Source organism: Neoarius graeffei, chromosome 13 (assembly GCF_027579695.1).
Source record: "Neoarius graeffei isolate fNeoGra1 chromosome 13, fNeoGra1.pri, whole genome shotgun sequence".
NCBI lineage: Eukaryota > Metazoa > Chordata > Actinopteri > Siluriformes > Ariidae > Neoarius > Neoarius graeffei.
In genome coordinates, this window is record NC_083581.1 from 4,776,169 (window position 1) to 4,789,177 (window position 13,009).

At 42.0% G+C, this 13,009-nt stretch overlaps 1 protein-coding gene across 1 annotated transcript in view; it reads right to left on the reverse strand.

Moving 5' to 3' along the window:
* Positions 1-13,009, reverse strand: part of LOC132896382 (glutathione hydrolase 7) — a 51,922-nt gene that overhangs the window by 27,701 nt on the left and 11,212 nt on the right. The window contains exons 2-5 of the mRNA XM_060937161.1: positions 9,154-9,380; positions 6,897-7,048; positions 6,639-6,753; positions 2,572-2,639 (exon numbers count right to left, since the gene is read on the reverse strand). Coding sequence (XP_060793144.1) covers positions 2,572-2,639; positions 6,639-6,753; positions 6,897-7,048; positions 9,154-9,380 — 562 coding nt within the window. The remainder of the gene's footprint in view (positions 1-2,571; positions 2,640-6,638; positions 6,754-6,896; positions 7,049-9,153; positions 9,381-13,009) is intronic.

The following is a 13,009-nucleotide window of genomic DNA, read 5'->3' on the forward strand; positions in this document are numbered from 1 at the left end:
GAATCGGGGTTGTAGATGAAGAATTATATACTGCAAAACCTTACAAATATGACTAGTTTTCGGTTATATGACTAGGTTACTGTTTTACTATAAATCATGTGACTAGCCTATTTTTTACCAATTTGACCACCAGTAGTATAATATTGCATTTCAAATATGACTAGGTTAATATTACATCATTTGATATAGTCAAGTCTAAAATCCATGTAGTCTTGCCACTATTAATTAATATGAAAAATCTGACTTTCTGAATAAAATAAAATCACTTTCAAATATTTAAAAATGCCATCATGTTTGTTTTGTTCAGACCACCTTTCATGAAAGTGAAAAACATTAAACAGTCTACCTATGTTTAAACTAGATTTTGACATAAATGACTGGAGATAATCTCAAAATTCAGACTTCCTAAAAAGTATATAATCTCTCATTTACAATCTTACAGTACCTACAATTACACAAGAACAGATTAAATATATTTCATAATATTTTTAAATAAAACTTACATAATACCAAACATTATCAAACTAATTGTATATTGGCATTAGGAAAATATCAAATTCAAACTTTAAAAACCATTATCAATCAGAATCAAATGACTTGGTACGTCTTCACACCGTCATATAATTACTCTAAGATCATATTTGTACACAAACTTATACATGTCTTATATAATCAACTAAGCACCTTTACTATTTGAATGAGATTAATAACATAATACTCACTTCTGTGTCTTCGTTTTGTTTCTTTTTCATCCAAAGGTCTTTCAACGTGACCACACGTTTTGACATAGTTATGTTTGGATGAGTCAGAACGATCTGCCATGTGCTTTTGGGTATTTTTAAAACACTTCACACGATTGGTTGAGATACACTGTCTTCTGGTTCAGTGACCAATGATGTAATAGTTCACAAAACTGTTTTACCGATAAATAAACCATTCAGAATACTTCGGTCCTTTCCGATATTTTCCGATTGGTGTGTAAACAACGCTACATTTACCGCAGTGCTTGCTAGCTGGTGCTGACAAATTGATACACAAGATTCAGTAAAACGCGATTACACGCTCTACTTATAAATGCGTGACAAAATTAATAGATATCACTCGCGTGCCCAAAAAGTAGATGTGCAACAGAGATAAAAAACGCGTATTACGTGCCCTAGATTAGGCTCCGAGGTGTGTTAAAGGAGTAAATTAGGGGCGAGAACCTCTAGGGCATAGGTGGCCAACCCGCGGCTCGCGAGCCGCATGCGGCTCTTTGCCTGGTGTCATGCGGCTCTCACCTTCACGTCCAAGTTGGTGTTCGTTTGTGGTTTTATGTGCGTTTTCGCTTCACTGCAGTTAATTACGGTTATTTTATTAAAGGTGCTTCGCTTGGTTTCATTACGGTATTTTCACATCATGACAAATGCGCAGGTGCGTGAGATATGCTAAATTCCCCTACAAGTAGCACTTCTGCTGCTGTGTGTGTATATGTGTGTACATTTGAGTATGTGAATGTGTGCTGATGTGAATTCAGATACACTACAGGCCAAAAGTTTGAACATACCTTCTCATTGAAGTAGCGGGTGACCGTTTGTGATGCTAACTGCGTGTGTGAGTATTGTACTATCCCTGCTGCTGAGGCTTGGGATGCGCGCTGGGCGCGCAAGCCTGAGTAGTGGGTGAGTGCTCATTCAGTTTTGATGCCTTGAGTGAGAGTAGAGTATACTGTAAGTGTAAATAGTCATGAGAATACAGAACACATTGAATGAGAAGGTGTGTCCAAACTTTTGGCATGTAGTGTATATACATTATGTATTTGTTCATTTGTTTTCCAGTTATCAATTTGTGTGTGCGCGTGTGTTCTTCTTTCAAAAATTTGAGCATTGTATTATATTTTATCTATATTTGCACTTGCACTGATCACTGTTCCCAGTGCCTATGGAGCTTGTACTGTTTGAGGAAATTAAATTAGCACTTTAATTTCCATTTTCCGACTGACTGTATTTATTTGAATACTTATTTATTTGAATGCAGGTCTTGTGCAGGTCATGCAATTGAGAATTCAAGCTGAATCAAAATGGCTTTTGCATTTTCGATGTTAAACAGGTAACTCCAAAATGCACTAGAACACAGGAAATTGCATCTAAGAAATCCAAAATTTTTCGGGGGAGGCCCCCCGGAACCCCCCCAATGGGGGGAATCCCCACATGTAAACAATGTCTGCCTTTGTGCCCCACCTACAATTTTCTTCACCAGTCACCACTCTTGAAAATGACTGGGCTGTGGTCTTGGTACTGCAGTAAATGTATCATCATGTTGGTGTGGGGCATTGGTTAAGTTGGAGTGTGACATCAATGTGGCTGTGTGTGTGTGTGTGTGTGTCCGCGCGCGCAGAAGGAAGGGTAATTGTGTGCCCATGTTCATGTGCCGATGTGGCTCTTTGCCGTAACACAGTAAGAATTGTGGCTCTTGGGCTCCGACTGGTTGGCCACCCCTGCTCTAGGGGCATGTCGTGAGCATAAACAGTGAACAGGAAGCCATTTGGGATTCAGCCTCGGATCCTGATCCGTGACTTCGTCCTGTACTTACTTTCCGTAGAGCTGGTGAGCTTGATGCAGTCCACTGAGCATGCCCGGTACAGCCACCATGAGGCCTGGCTGAAAGGACAAACAATGATGTTTAACGAACACGTCCTACAGGGCAAACACGCTTATCAGAGTTTACAGTCAGATAAACTCAGGTTTGTTTCAAGAGTCAATTCATTCCTGAGCAAGCGTCCATTATAATGGTGCTCATATTGAATTACACTGTTCCTCAGTCACAGCCGTCTTAGGCTACATCCACATGACAACGGCAACGAGATTTTTTTTTTAGCGGGTAAAAAAAAAAAAAAAAAAATTTATATATATATATATATATATATATATATATATATATATATATATATATATATATATATATATATATATATATATTTTTTCCCCCCACATGGGCAACAGACCGACCAGTAAAATATCAGGTACATATGGCAACGCAACGCTTGCTGAAAACGACGCAATACACATGCCACACCTCTACGTGCACTGTAAGACGGTCGCATCGGAGACATCAGAACAATAGAAGTAGTAGGACGCATGCGCATAACCCCCTTCTTCTACCCGGCGTGAAGCACTCACAGGAACAAGCACACAACAACAAGATAGCGGCTGCGACTACGCGAGGAAATCGTGCCTTCTGTGTGTACAAAGTTTTATTAGTGTGCATAGTGTTATATAACTTGTGTGAACATTTTGAAAAGCATTTTTATATAAATTTATATAACTTTTTATATTGTGTGAACATTTTGAAAAGCAGTCTTATCCAATTAAAAAAAAAAAATTTCAAGAAATGGTTCAGTTACTTGTTTATTTAAAAGAAAAGCTGTATACAAAAGTGAATGCAATGCAGTGGTTCATACAAAACAGCGAGAGTGCTGCTTGTTCTAGTCATGTGGTTGTGACGTCATCGTAAACAAATCCGTTCTACTCATCCAGACGACTTCGCAACGGCGCCGTTGCCAGATTTTTCCACTCTGGAACCCGTTCTCGAAAAATATCGTTTCGGGGTACCCAAAACGCCGGTGCCGTGTGGACGCCAGGCCGAAACGATAAACAATTTTATCAGATTCATCTGAATCCGTTGCCTTGTGGACAGGGCCTTAGAAATAACTTTCGGTGTTGAATTCAACAGCTCAGAAGCTGAACGTAGAGATTCTGAAGATTCTTGCTCAAGGCAACAGTTGTAGAACTCTAAACAGAAAGTCATGGGGTATGAACTCACAACCTTGACTGCATTTCCACAGAGAAAATGCAAAGTGTGCTTGATCAGCTGCGGCAGAGGGTCACTGACAGAAACTGGATCAGATGGGAGACCTCACACTGCAAAATATTTTTCACATGATCTACAGAAAGTGTGTGGCTGTGTGCTAAAATCTGTTTAAAATGGCTCAACTAGCAGCGCGACACGATACTTCACGCTCTAAAAAATTATTTTTATTTACATGATCTACAGCTGGTGCTGGGTAGATTAACAGAGTGTGAGACATGGTTTAAAACAGATTTTAGAGCACACAGCCACACACTGACTACATGCGCTTTGCCACACACACACTTTCTGTAGATCATGTGGAAAAAAAAAAAAAAAAAAAAAAGACTTTGCAGCGCGAGGTCCTGTGTCTGATCCAGTTTGTCGGTGACCCTCTTCCACAGCTGATCAAGCATTTTCTCTGTGGAAATGGAGTCTAGTTTCAGCTTGTGCTGTCTTTTTAGCATCATTGCAGCATTTGTACGCTACACAATGAGGCATGCTTGTTTTAAAACTGATAAATTCAGTAAAATACTTTGAAAACTAGCAAAACTACGATGTAAACAGAATTTAAACAGCAGAGTTGCTCCAAGCGACCGCCACCTGACGTCATTGCATACGTCACTGCTGCAAGAAGCTCATCTGACATTTTAAAGAAAATTCATTTTCCTCGAACACTATTTGGGCTCCGAGAATGAAAGTTTGATTTTTGAAATCTGTGACTACTTTTACTTAAAATAAGCTTGAGAATAAATCTGCTGGAGGATCCGTTCGGTTGGTTTCAAAATTCAGATATGGGTCTGTCTCAGAAACTGGGTACTGTGGGGGGTCCCCCACTAAATATACTCCATCAATAAACTATATGGTTTTGAATGGTGATGTTGGCTTTAATTTGAAATAAAATGAAAGAAATACAGATAAAACTAAATCTTTGATGTGAATATTCAGAATTTGGCAAAAACTCTGCAAATTTGTGGAAAAATGGCGGCTTGATCCGGGACATGATAAATGGTTGACTACATCGCATTCCCTTAAAAAGGTTGTCGTCCACTGAAAAGTCTACAGTTATCACTAATTGTATTTTAAGTTGTAACTTTATCCACCTAAGGATTGGTGCGCTCACAGAATAATCATAACTGCAATAAAACATCACGCAAAATATTTGATCACCGTCGTAACTCCGTTTTCCACATAACCAAAACCAATACGATTGTGTGTTTTGATCTAAACAGAAAGCCTCAGGGCCAAGGTCACGACCTCACCAAAAGTAGCAACTTAAAATCACTATGCCATTTCAAAATTTAGTCATAAATCTGAAAACTAGGTATAGAATCTATGTTTCTTACAGAATATGTTACGATGGTAGCTGGTCTTGTATGAATTTCTGAGCTATAAAATGAGTCGCGGTCTATTTTTTACCGTAGCGTGTTATTTGCGTGCGGGGAAGGACACACATTAACAATTTGCATGTGTCGAATGGAATTTTCCACTCCAGCAGTTAGAAGTTGATCGCGCTTCCATTTGCGGTCTTTCTGTTACGCGGGTGATCTGTTCGGATGTCATCACTGAAAAGGTGAGTTTTGACAGTTTTATTTTGTTTTAGTCTTGCAGTATAAGGCAATAGAATGCTTCTTTTTCATCTTACTTTCATATTAGTGTTTGCATATTTTTGGCCAATATTTTGCAACCACGGTCAATTTAGATCGAACTTTTGATAGACTCTACGGCCAGTCATTTTGCCCCGCCCCCGCCTTGTGCTCCGTCCGGTGCGGTAGTGATGTCCCGTTGCTCTCGCGCCACAGCAGAGACCCGCGCGACCTTCAGCCGGTACAGTCGCTGTTCTTTTACCACCGCCGTTATTCTCATCTTTCCGGTGTGTTCTTGATTTTTCCATTGTGTCCTATTTCGCCGTATCAAATCCCCAAAATGTATCATATTATTCATATTTAAGTGAAAAATCAATTCAGTCATCATAACTTGGCATTTTAACCCAAGCAATCAAAAAGAGGAAATTTATTCAATATGTTCACTCATCTGTGAAGGAGGGGCTTTAATTCTTCATGATGGAGTTATTTTATATGGAAATCAATTTTACAAAAGCATTTGAAATGTAATCAAAAAAAAAAATTTTCCACAGTGGAGGCCAGATAAAGCAAGATACTCTATTCTTATTAAACATGACAAAAGAAACATTGAGTGTTAGGTAAATGCAAAAAAAAAAAAAATTAGAAAATTTATTTTTTGACCATAATGTCCCAAATGAGAGAGCGGTTTCTGAGACGGACCCGTATCCAGTGTTGAGTCCGTGTCTGTTCTGCCGCTCAGCCTGGTTCTTTCGGCAGGTGAGAACCCAGCAGTCACACCTGACTCTGAATCATCTCACCTGCAGAAAGTGAATCAAACATGCCACTTGTTTTGGTTGGCAAACCAAAGGACATTCTTTGGGGGGAAAATATGAGCTGTTAAACCGTAGCAGAAGACAAACTGAACCAAAAGGTACAGAGCTGTAATATTGCAGAACCGTGAGGTGTTGTGGATATTTGGACCGACAAACAAAGTTAACTTAAACTAGCTATTTACATCAATACCTCATCATTTATTTCACAGTCATCTCTATGCTTGGATGATTTTTATGATTACCTTTTTCCAATCACTATTTCTGATCAGCGCAATTTAAAAAAAAAAAAATCTGATTTAATTATGTGCAGTGTGAAACCACACCGAACCAAACCAAAAAATACCATCTGCACTTTGCCTCTGACTCTAAAAACAACAAGTGTGAGGACACCCTTAGATTCAGAGAACATGCTTACCTTCTGCTCTAGATCCTGCAGCATCTCCTCCCGCAAGCCAGAGGGCGCTGTTTCACGGAAATCAATGACGCGGCTCTCGTTTTTTCGAATGTCGTGGACCAACATCACTCCTCCACTGTACAAGCAGAAACGGGACCGCTGTTCACTCGGAACTAAAGACACTCTGCACTTCGTAGCGAATATTCTGATTACACCGATTGAAGCAGTACTGCAAGAGTTGCTGTTACAGAAACAGTGGTGTAGGATTGAGCTGCCTACCCGCCAATGCCAGAGGTGTGGGGGTGGATGATGCCCAAGCAGAGAGCGGCGGCGATGGCAGCATCTACGCTGGAACCCTGTTGACCAAGAATGTCGAAACCCAGAGAGGTGCAGCGAGCCACATCTGTCACCACGGCACCCTGATTAAAGATCTGAGACAACACCAGGAGCCGTTTAGTAATTTGATAACATCTTACTCAAACAAGATTGCATCATCCATTAATATAGGGTTATAACCGTGTCCAAGGCCTCACTGTGTATAACTTCCAGCATTGGTGACTTGTATGATCTCCCAGTGCTTAGTCATGAGAGAAAACCCTTTTGAAGAAATATTCTCTACAATACATTTAAAAACTACATGAGATATAAAGAAAAAAGTGACAGACAAGCGGTCATTTTCTATGTACGCATATGACAAACTACCATGATTTCAGTGACCATGGCAAGCAACAAAGCAACACTGGAACAAAGATTCTCAATTGTAGACAAGTTAGACACAAGGTGAATTTGTGGTCTGACACTTCAGTTCCCTGCTCACAGTTAGCATGTCCACCTCTCAACCAGGAGAACGAGAGTTCAAACTCTGTCAAAAAAAAAAAAAAAAAAAAAGTAGGGAAGGACTCAAACTCTCACGGTTACCAGAGGACTGGCCCCCTACTATAATCCCAGCTATGTAACAGGCAAAAGGCCAAGGGCTATGGAAACAAAGATTGGTGCCACCCAATGCACCAAGTGCTTGGTTAGTACTGGACAGGAGACTGCCTGGGAAGACCAGGTCCTGGCACGGGAAAGGACTTGAACTGTTTAAGTGACCACAAGCTGGCCTAGCGGTTAGCATGTCCGCCTCTTGACCAGGAGACCACAAGTTCTACTCTCAGTCAAAAAAGTAGGGAGTCAAACTCTCACGGTTACCAGAGGACTGGCTTCTCGCTATAATCCCAGCTATGTAATAGGCAAGAGACCGAGAGCTATGGAAACAGATCAGCACCACCCAATGTGTCTCAAGACCCTGATTAGTCCTGGGACAGGAGGAGACTGCCTGGGAAGATCAGGTCCTGGCATAGGAAGGAACTTGAACTGCAAGTGACCACGAGCTGGCCTAGCGGTTAGCATGTCTGCCTCTTGACTGGGAGATCACAAGTTCTACTCTTGGTCAAAAGGAGGGACTCAAACTCCGTTACCAGAAACCCAGCCCCCCACTGTAACCCCAGCTACGTAATAGGCGAGAGACCAAGAGCTATGGAAATGGAGATCAGTGCCACCCAATGCATCTCAAGAGCCTGGCTAGTACTGGGACAAGAGGAGACTGCCTGGGAAGACCAGGTCCTGGCACGGGAAGGGACTTGAACTAAGTGACCACGAGCTGGCCTTGCGGTTAGAGCGTCTGCCTCTCGACCGGGAGATCGCAAGTTCTACTCATCTCATTATCTCTAGCCGCTTTATCCTGTTCTACAGGGTCGCAGGTACACTGGAGCCTATCCCAGCTGACTACGGGCGAAAGGCGGGGTACACCCTGGACAAGTCGCCAGGTCATCAAAGGGCCGACACAGACAACCATTCACACTCACATTCACACCTACGGTCAATTTAGAGTCACCAGTTAACCTAACCCGCATGTCTTTGGACTGTGGGGGAAACCGGAGCACCCGGAGGAAACCCACGCGGACACGGGGAGAACATGCAAACTCCGCACAGAAAGGCCCTCGCTGGCCACGGGGCTCGAACCCGGACCTTCTTGCTGTGAGGCGACAGCGCTAACCACTACACCACCGTGCCGCCCGCAAGTTCTACTATTGGTCAAAAAAAGTAGGGAGTCAAACTCGTGGTTATTAGAGGATCGGCCCCCCACTGTAACCCCAGCTATGTAATAGGCAAGAGGCCAAAGGCAGCAGAGCAATGGAAATGGAGACTGGTGCCGCCCAATGTGCCAAGTGCCTGGTTAGTACTGGGACAGGAGGAGACTGCCTGGGAAGATCAGGTCCTGGCACAGGAGGGACTTCGACTGTTTAAGCACAAAAATGGAAGAGTGCGGTTTCTGGTGAGTGCATGTATCTAGTACAGTTAGCTTGCTTTGTGAATCAGTCCACAAAGCTAGTACAAAGACGAGCACAAAACAGGCAAATTGTACAATTTTTCACACCGATTTCATTTGCTTTATTAGGTCGCTTTAGACCCCATACACACACACTACTCGTAGCTCCTACAGTTTAACTAAAATATTAATATTCAGAATCTTGGTGTTGCTTTTTTACGTTACCTGTGGTTCTCCTAAATAGACCTGCACGATGAGGGCGATGGTGACCCCGGTGGCAAAGGTCAGGCAGGCCGTGATGAGGACGGTGAGGCCGTCTCGTGCACAAGCGCAGTCCTGAGCCAGTGGGTCTCGCCTCGTCTCTTTCAGAGGAGATGAATCTTGACTGGCCAGGTCTGACGCTGACGAGGCCAAACGCTGCAGACGCGCCGACTTCAGGAACAGGTCCGGGTCTGAGGACAAATCATATCAAATACACTTAGTCTGTGTTTGCACTCCCCACCCTTTCTCTATTGGTCCCTAAGAAGACATTTCCATATCGTAACTTCAGGGTGATTTATCCATGGATGATAAACATGTGTATTATACCGCATCTCATCACTGCATGTAAACAGGAAGTGTAGCCGTGTCACAATTATGACCTTTTAGCAAACAGTTCATCGTGCATTACCTTATGAACAGATATTTAAAAAAAAAAAAAAAAAAATTACTTACACTGATCGCATAAATAGGTCATGACCCAAACAACTTGAATAAACTACAATGCATCACACTGTTACTGTCGCCTTTTACTGGGACTCTTCGGGGGGAAAAAAGAAGGTATATTCCAACATGTAGCTAATGCTAACACAAGGCCACAAATCTGCACCACCACTCCAGTCGTTTCAAGGAATTCTGTACGGATCATAACCACTGATTTCTACATACATCTATCCTTTGCTTCTTTCTGACTAAGATTATCCAAGTAATTCAGTCGCAGAGCTTTTTTTAGCTGTAGGTTTTTTTTTTGGGCAACAGACACCAGACATCTTTGCTTGGCTTCAGTATGTAAAGAAAGTTCGCTTGTCCCCCAGGCATAGGGTAGCGATGGTTGCTAAGGTAAATGTGACGTCAGTGCAAGGGTGCTCACCCGCACACTGAAGCGTCATGGCACCAGTGCAGCAGCAAAGTGATTGACGGCGTTTCTTGTGATTGGGGATTTCCGGTCTGCCCGACCGAGTGCATCATGGCAGCAAACTGGCCCAAAACACTGATTTTCCTTCAAAATATGCTCCAAAACATCGCAAGGTAGAAATCTAAGGCCATCCTTAAAAAAAAACGTTTCCTGTCCCCCGGGTGAGCAAAAAAATTCAGTCGGGAGGGATTTTTTTTAAATATATGGATGGATAAGAAATCGCAATGCTGTGTTTGCTTTTTCTTTCAGTACTTTATTACAAAAGCAGACATTTAATAAAATATGACGGTTTAATCAACTGAAACTTGTACAAAAACTTTAAGTTAGCATTTTAAATGCTGACTGCAACATTTGCAAAACTTTTACAAAAGGTACTTAAGATGTCCGACACACGGACTTTTTGTAGTTCTAAATCAAGCGTTAGGCCTAGTTCGGGTGAAATTACACTATTAAAATGATCACTGAATGATTTGTTTTTCTGAATCTTTACTATTTTGTTGTTTGCTAGAATACCATTTTGCGATTTCACACTTAAGCAAATGTTTGAAAACTCCGGATCTCCTTCCTTCATGGTGGCGGACATTTTTTTGTGCCGCACGGCGCATGCGCAGAGCTGATTCAGTTCAGAGTGCGCGCGCACTCGGCGGAGGCAGTAGTGTGTCGGAGGGAACAGAAGCAGAGATGATGCTTATTTTGTCTCCGGTAAACCAGTCTTCTCTCGTTCAATTACGTGCTGGCATCAAAAGACACCGTTGGTTGTAAATGAACCCAAACTGAGTGGTTGGAGTGTATTTTCATACACAAATGGAGAAATGTTGGCTGAGTGTGTAATTGTGTCGCCCCACTGCAGACCGTTGTCACTGTTAATTCATAGCATGCTCAGCTGCGTGAATGTGTCATGCACCGAAAATAAGAGATTTACAAGCCAGGAATGCCTCATGATGCAATACGCAAGAAAAGAAAGAAGATTTACTGCCATTTTACTTTGTATTTGAGTAAAGTGAATAAATAAATGGTCTGTGGAAAATACATTTAATCCTGGGAACTGCGTGCACAGGAGTTTATTTTGTGTTTACTCCCCCCCCGGCTACTTATTTGTCATGGCTGGCTAGTATGAGCCTTAGTGGAAAGCCCTGGGAATGCGGAAATGTCAAGTTCGATTTTAGATTTACGTACCCGAAAAAAAATGTCGAAAAAACGGCGTTTAAAAAAAAAAAAAATTCAACCGCACAAACGGCACTCACCCGGCCGGTGGACCGGAAACAGAACATTTTTTAATAATGGCCTAAACAGGATTTTTTTCAGTGAGCATCAGAGCAAAAAACAAAAAGCGCGTCAGCAAACTTAAACCATGTTGGCCCTGACATGCAAAAGCGCTCTGGGGAGAACACTGCATTGTGTTTCTACATTGGCTATGTTTTTCACTATTCACCTTTACCGCCACCTCCTGGATTTTAAAAATGTATGGCATTGTTGGGCGTAGACGTCCACCAAGACCAAATGCCACATCTCATAACATTAGCGAAAGTGATGACAAATTCGTGGGTCCACCCCAAAATTTAACGGCTTCCTCCTTGGCCCATGCTGCACCCTTCCACCAAGTTTCATGGAAATCGGGTCGGTAGGTATTGCACAATCCTGCTTACAGTCAGACAAACAAACCGCACTGAAGACACAACCTTCTTCACAGAGGCAGGCAACTATATTCTAAATCATTTCCAGCACTATTTAGTTGTCCGTATGTGATGGATGCTAGCTCGCATCCTGATATTCACACACACCAATTATCACTTTTTTTTTTGGTCTACCAGCCATATGCAAATCTCATTAAGCTGGATTTGTGATGTTTACACAATAGACCCCTTCGCAGTAAACGTCATTCATACGTAAGCGGAAATTGCGTGCGCAGCCTGGACCCAAAAAAGACTCAGAAATGCCTAGTTGTTGTGTTGTCGGGTGTCAGAATCGTAGCAGTGATGGGGTTAAAATGTACAGAATTCCAGCAGGATCTCACCCATTCCAAAAAACCCCGACGTCTATGGCTACAAGCCATCAAACGTGTAGACTGGGATGAAAGCACCATCAAAAATGCGCAGGTTTGCAGCGCCCACTTCATCACAGGTAAGATCAGGCTATTTATTAAATCTTTCTTTTTTATTCTTTCTAGTCTTTGTTTATTGATGTAGCAAAATACTTTTGGTAACGTTTGTCTGATTAGCTGGCTCATAGTTACACAATGTAATGAATATTGTTAGCATGTTAACTTAGCTTTGCATGCAGTTTTGTTTGTAGGAGAGGTCTCGCTTGACTCAAGCAGTCCAGATTTTGTGCCATCATTATTTGTGTATGCCGAAAATCACAATTTTAAAGCAAGGATGGAAAGGTAAAATTGTGTGCCCTCACTCTAAATGCCAACTTACGTTGACTGCTCTAATCTAGCTCCCGCCCCGTTCAGTTTCATTTCTGCTCTCTGCCTCTCGCTTTTTACGCAGCTCTGATTTCTCTTAGCTGCACTCTTTACACTATCATTCCTTTCATGCCACTCCCTCCTGCAAATTGCTGTTTAGTGTTGGTATTTGCTGTTGCAGCTAAAGCCACAGTGCCATCACATCACTGGCATCATTTGATTAAAACAAAATGAATATGAATGTCCCATTGTTAATCACGTTGTACATGCCCGCACATAATCATATGCGTCTAAAGACTTGTAGGCACGAAGTTTTTCGTGGGTGTACACTGAAGTCTTGTCAATAAGGTACGAGTATATATCTGGCCATTGTATACCAGGGAACTTACTAACATCGTCCGTCCACTCTTTAATTAAATGCGGATCCGGCAGGCGATGTCCACTTGTTAGAGTTAACTTATTTATGTAGCATTCTCGATCTTGTAACGACAATTGTTTTG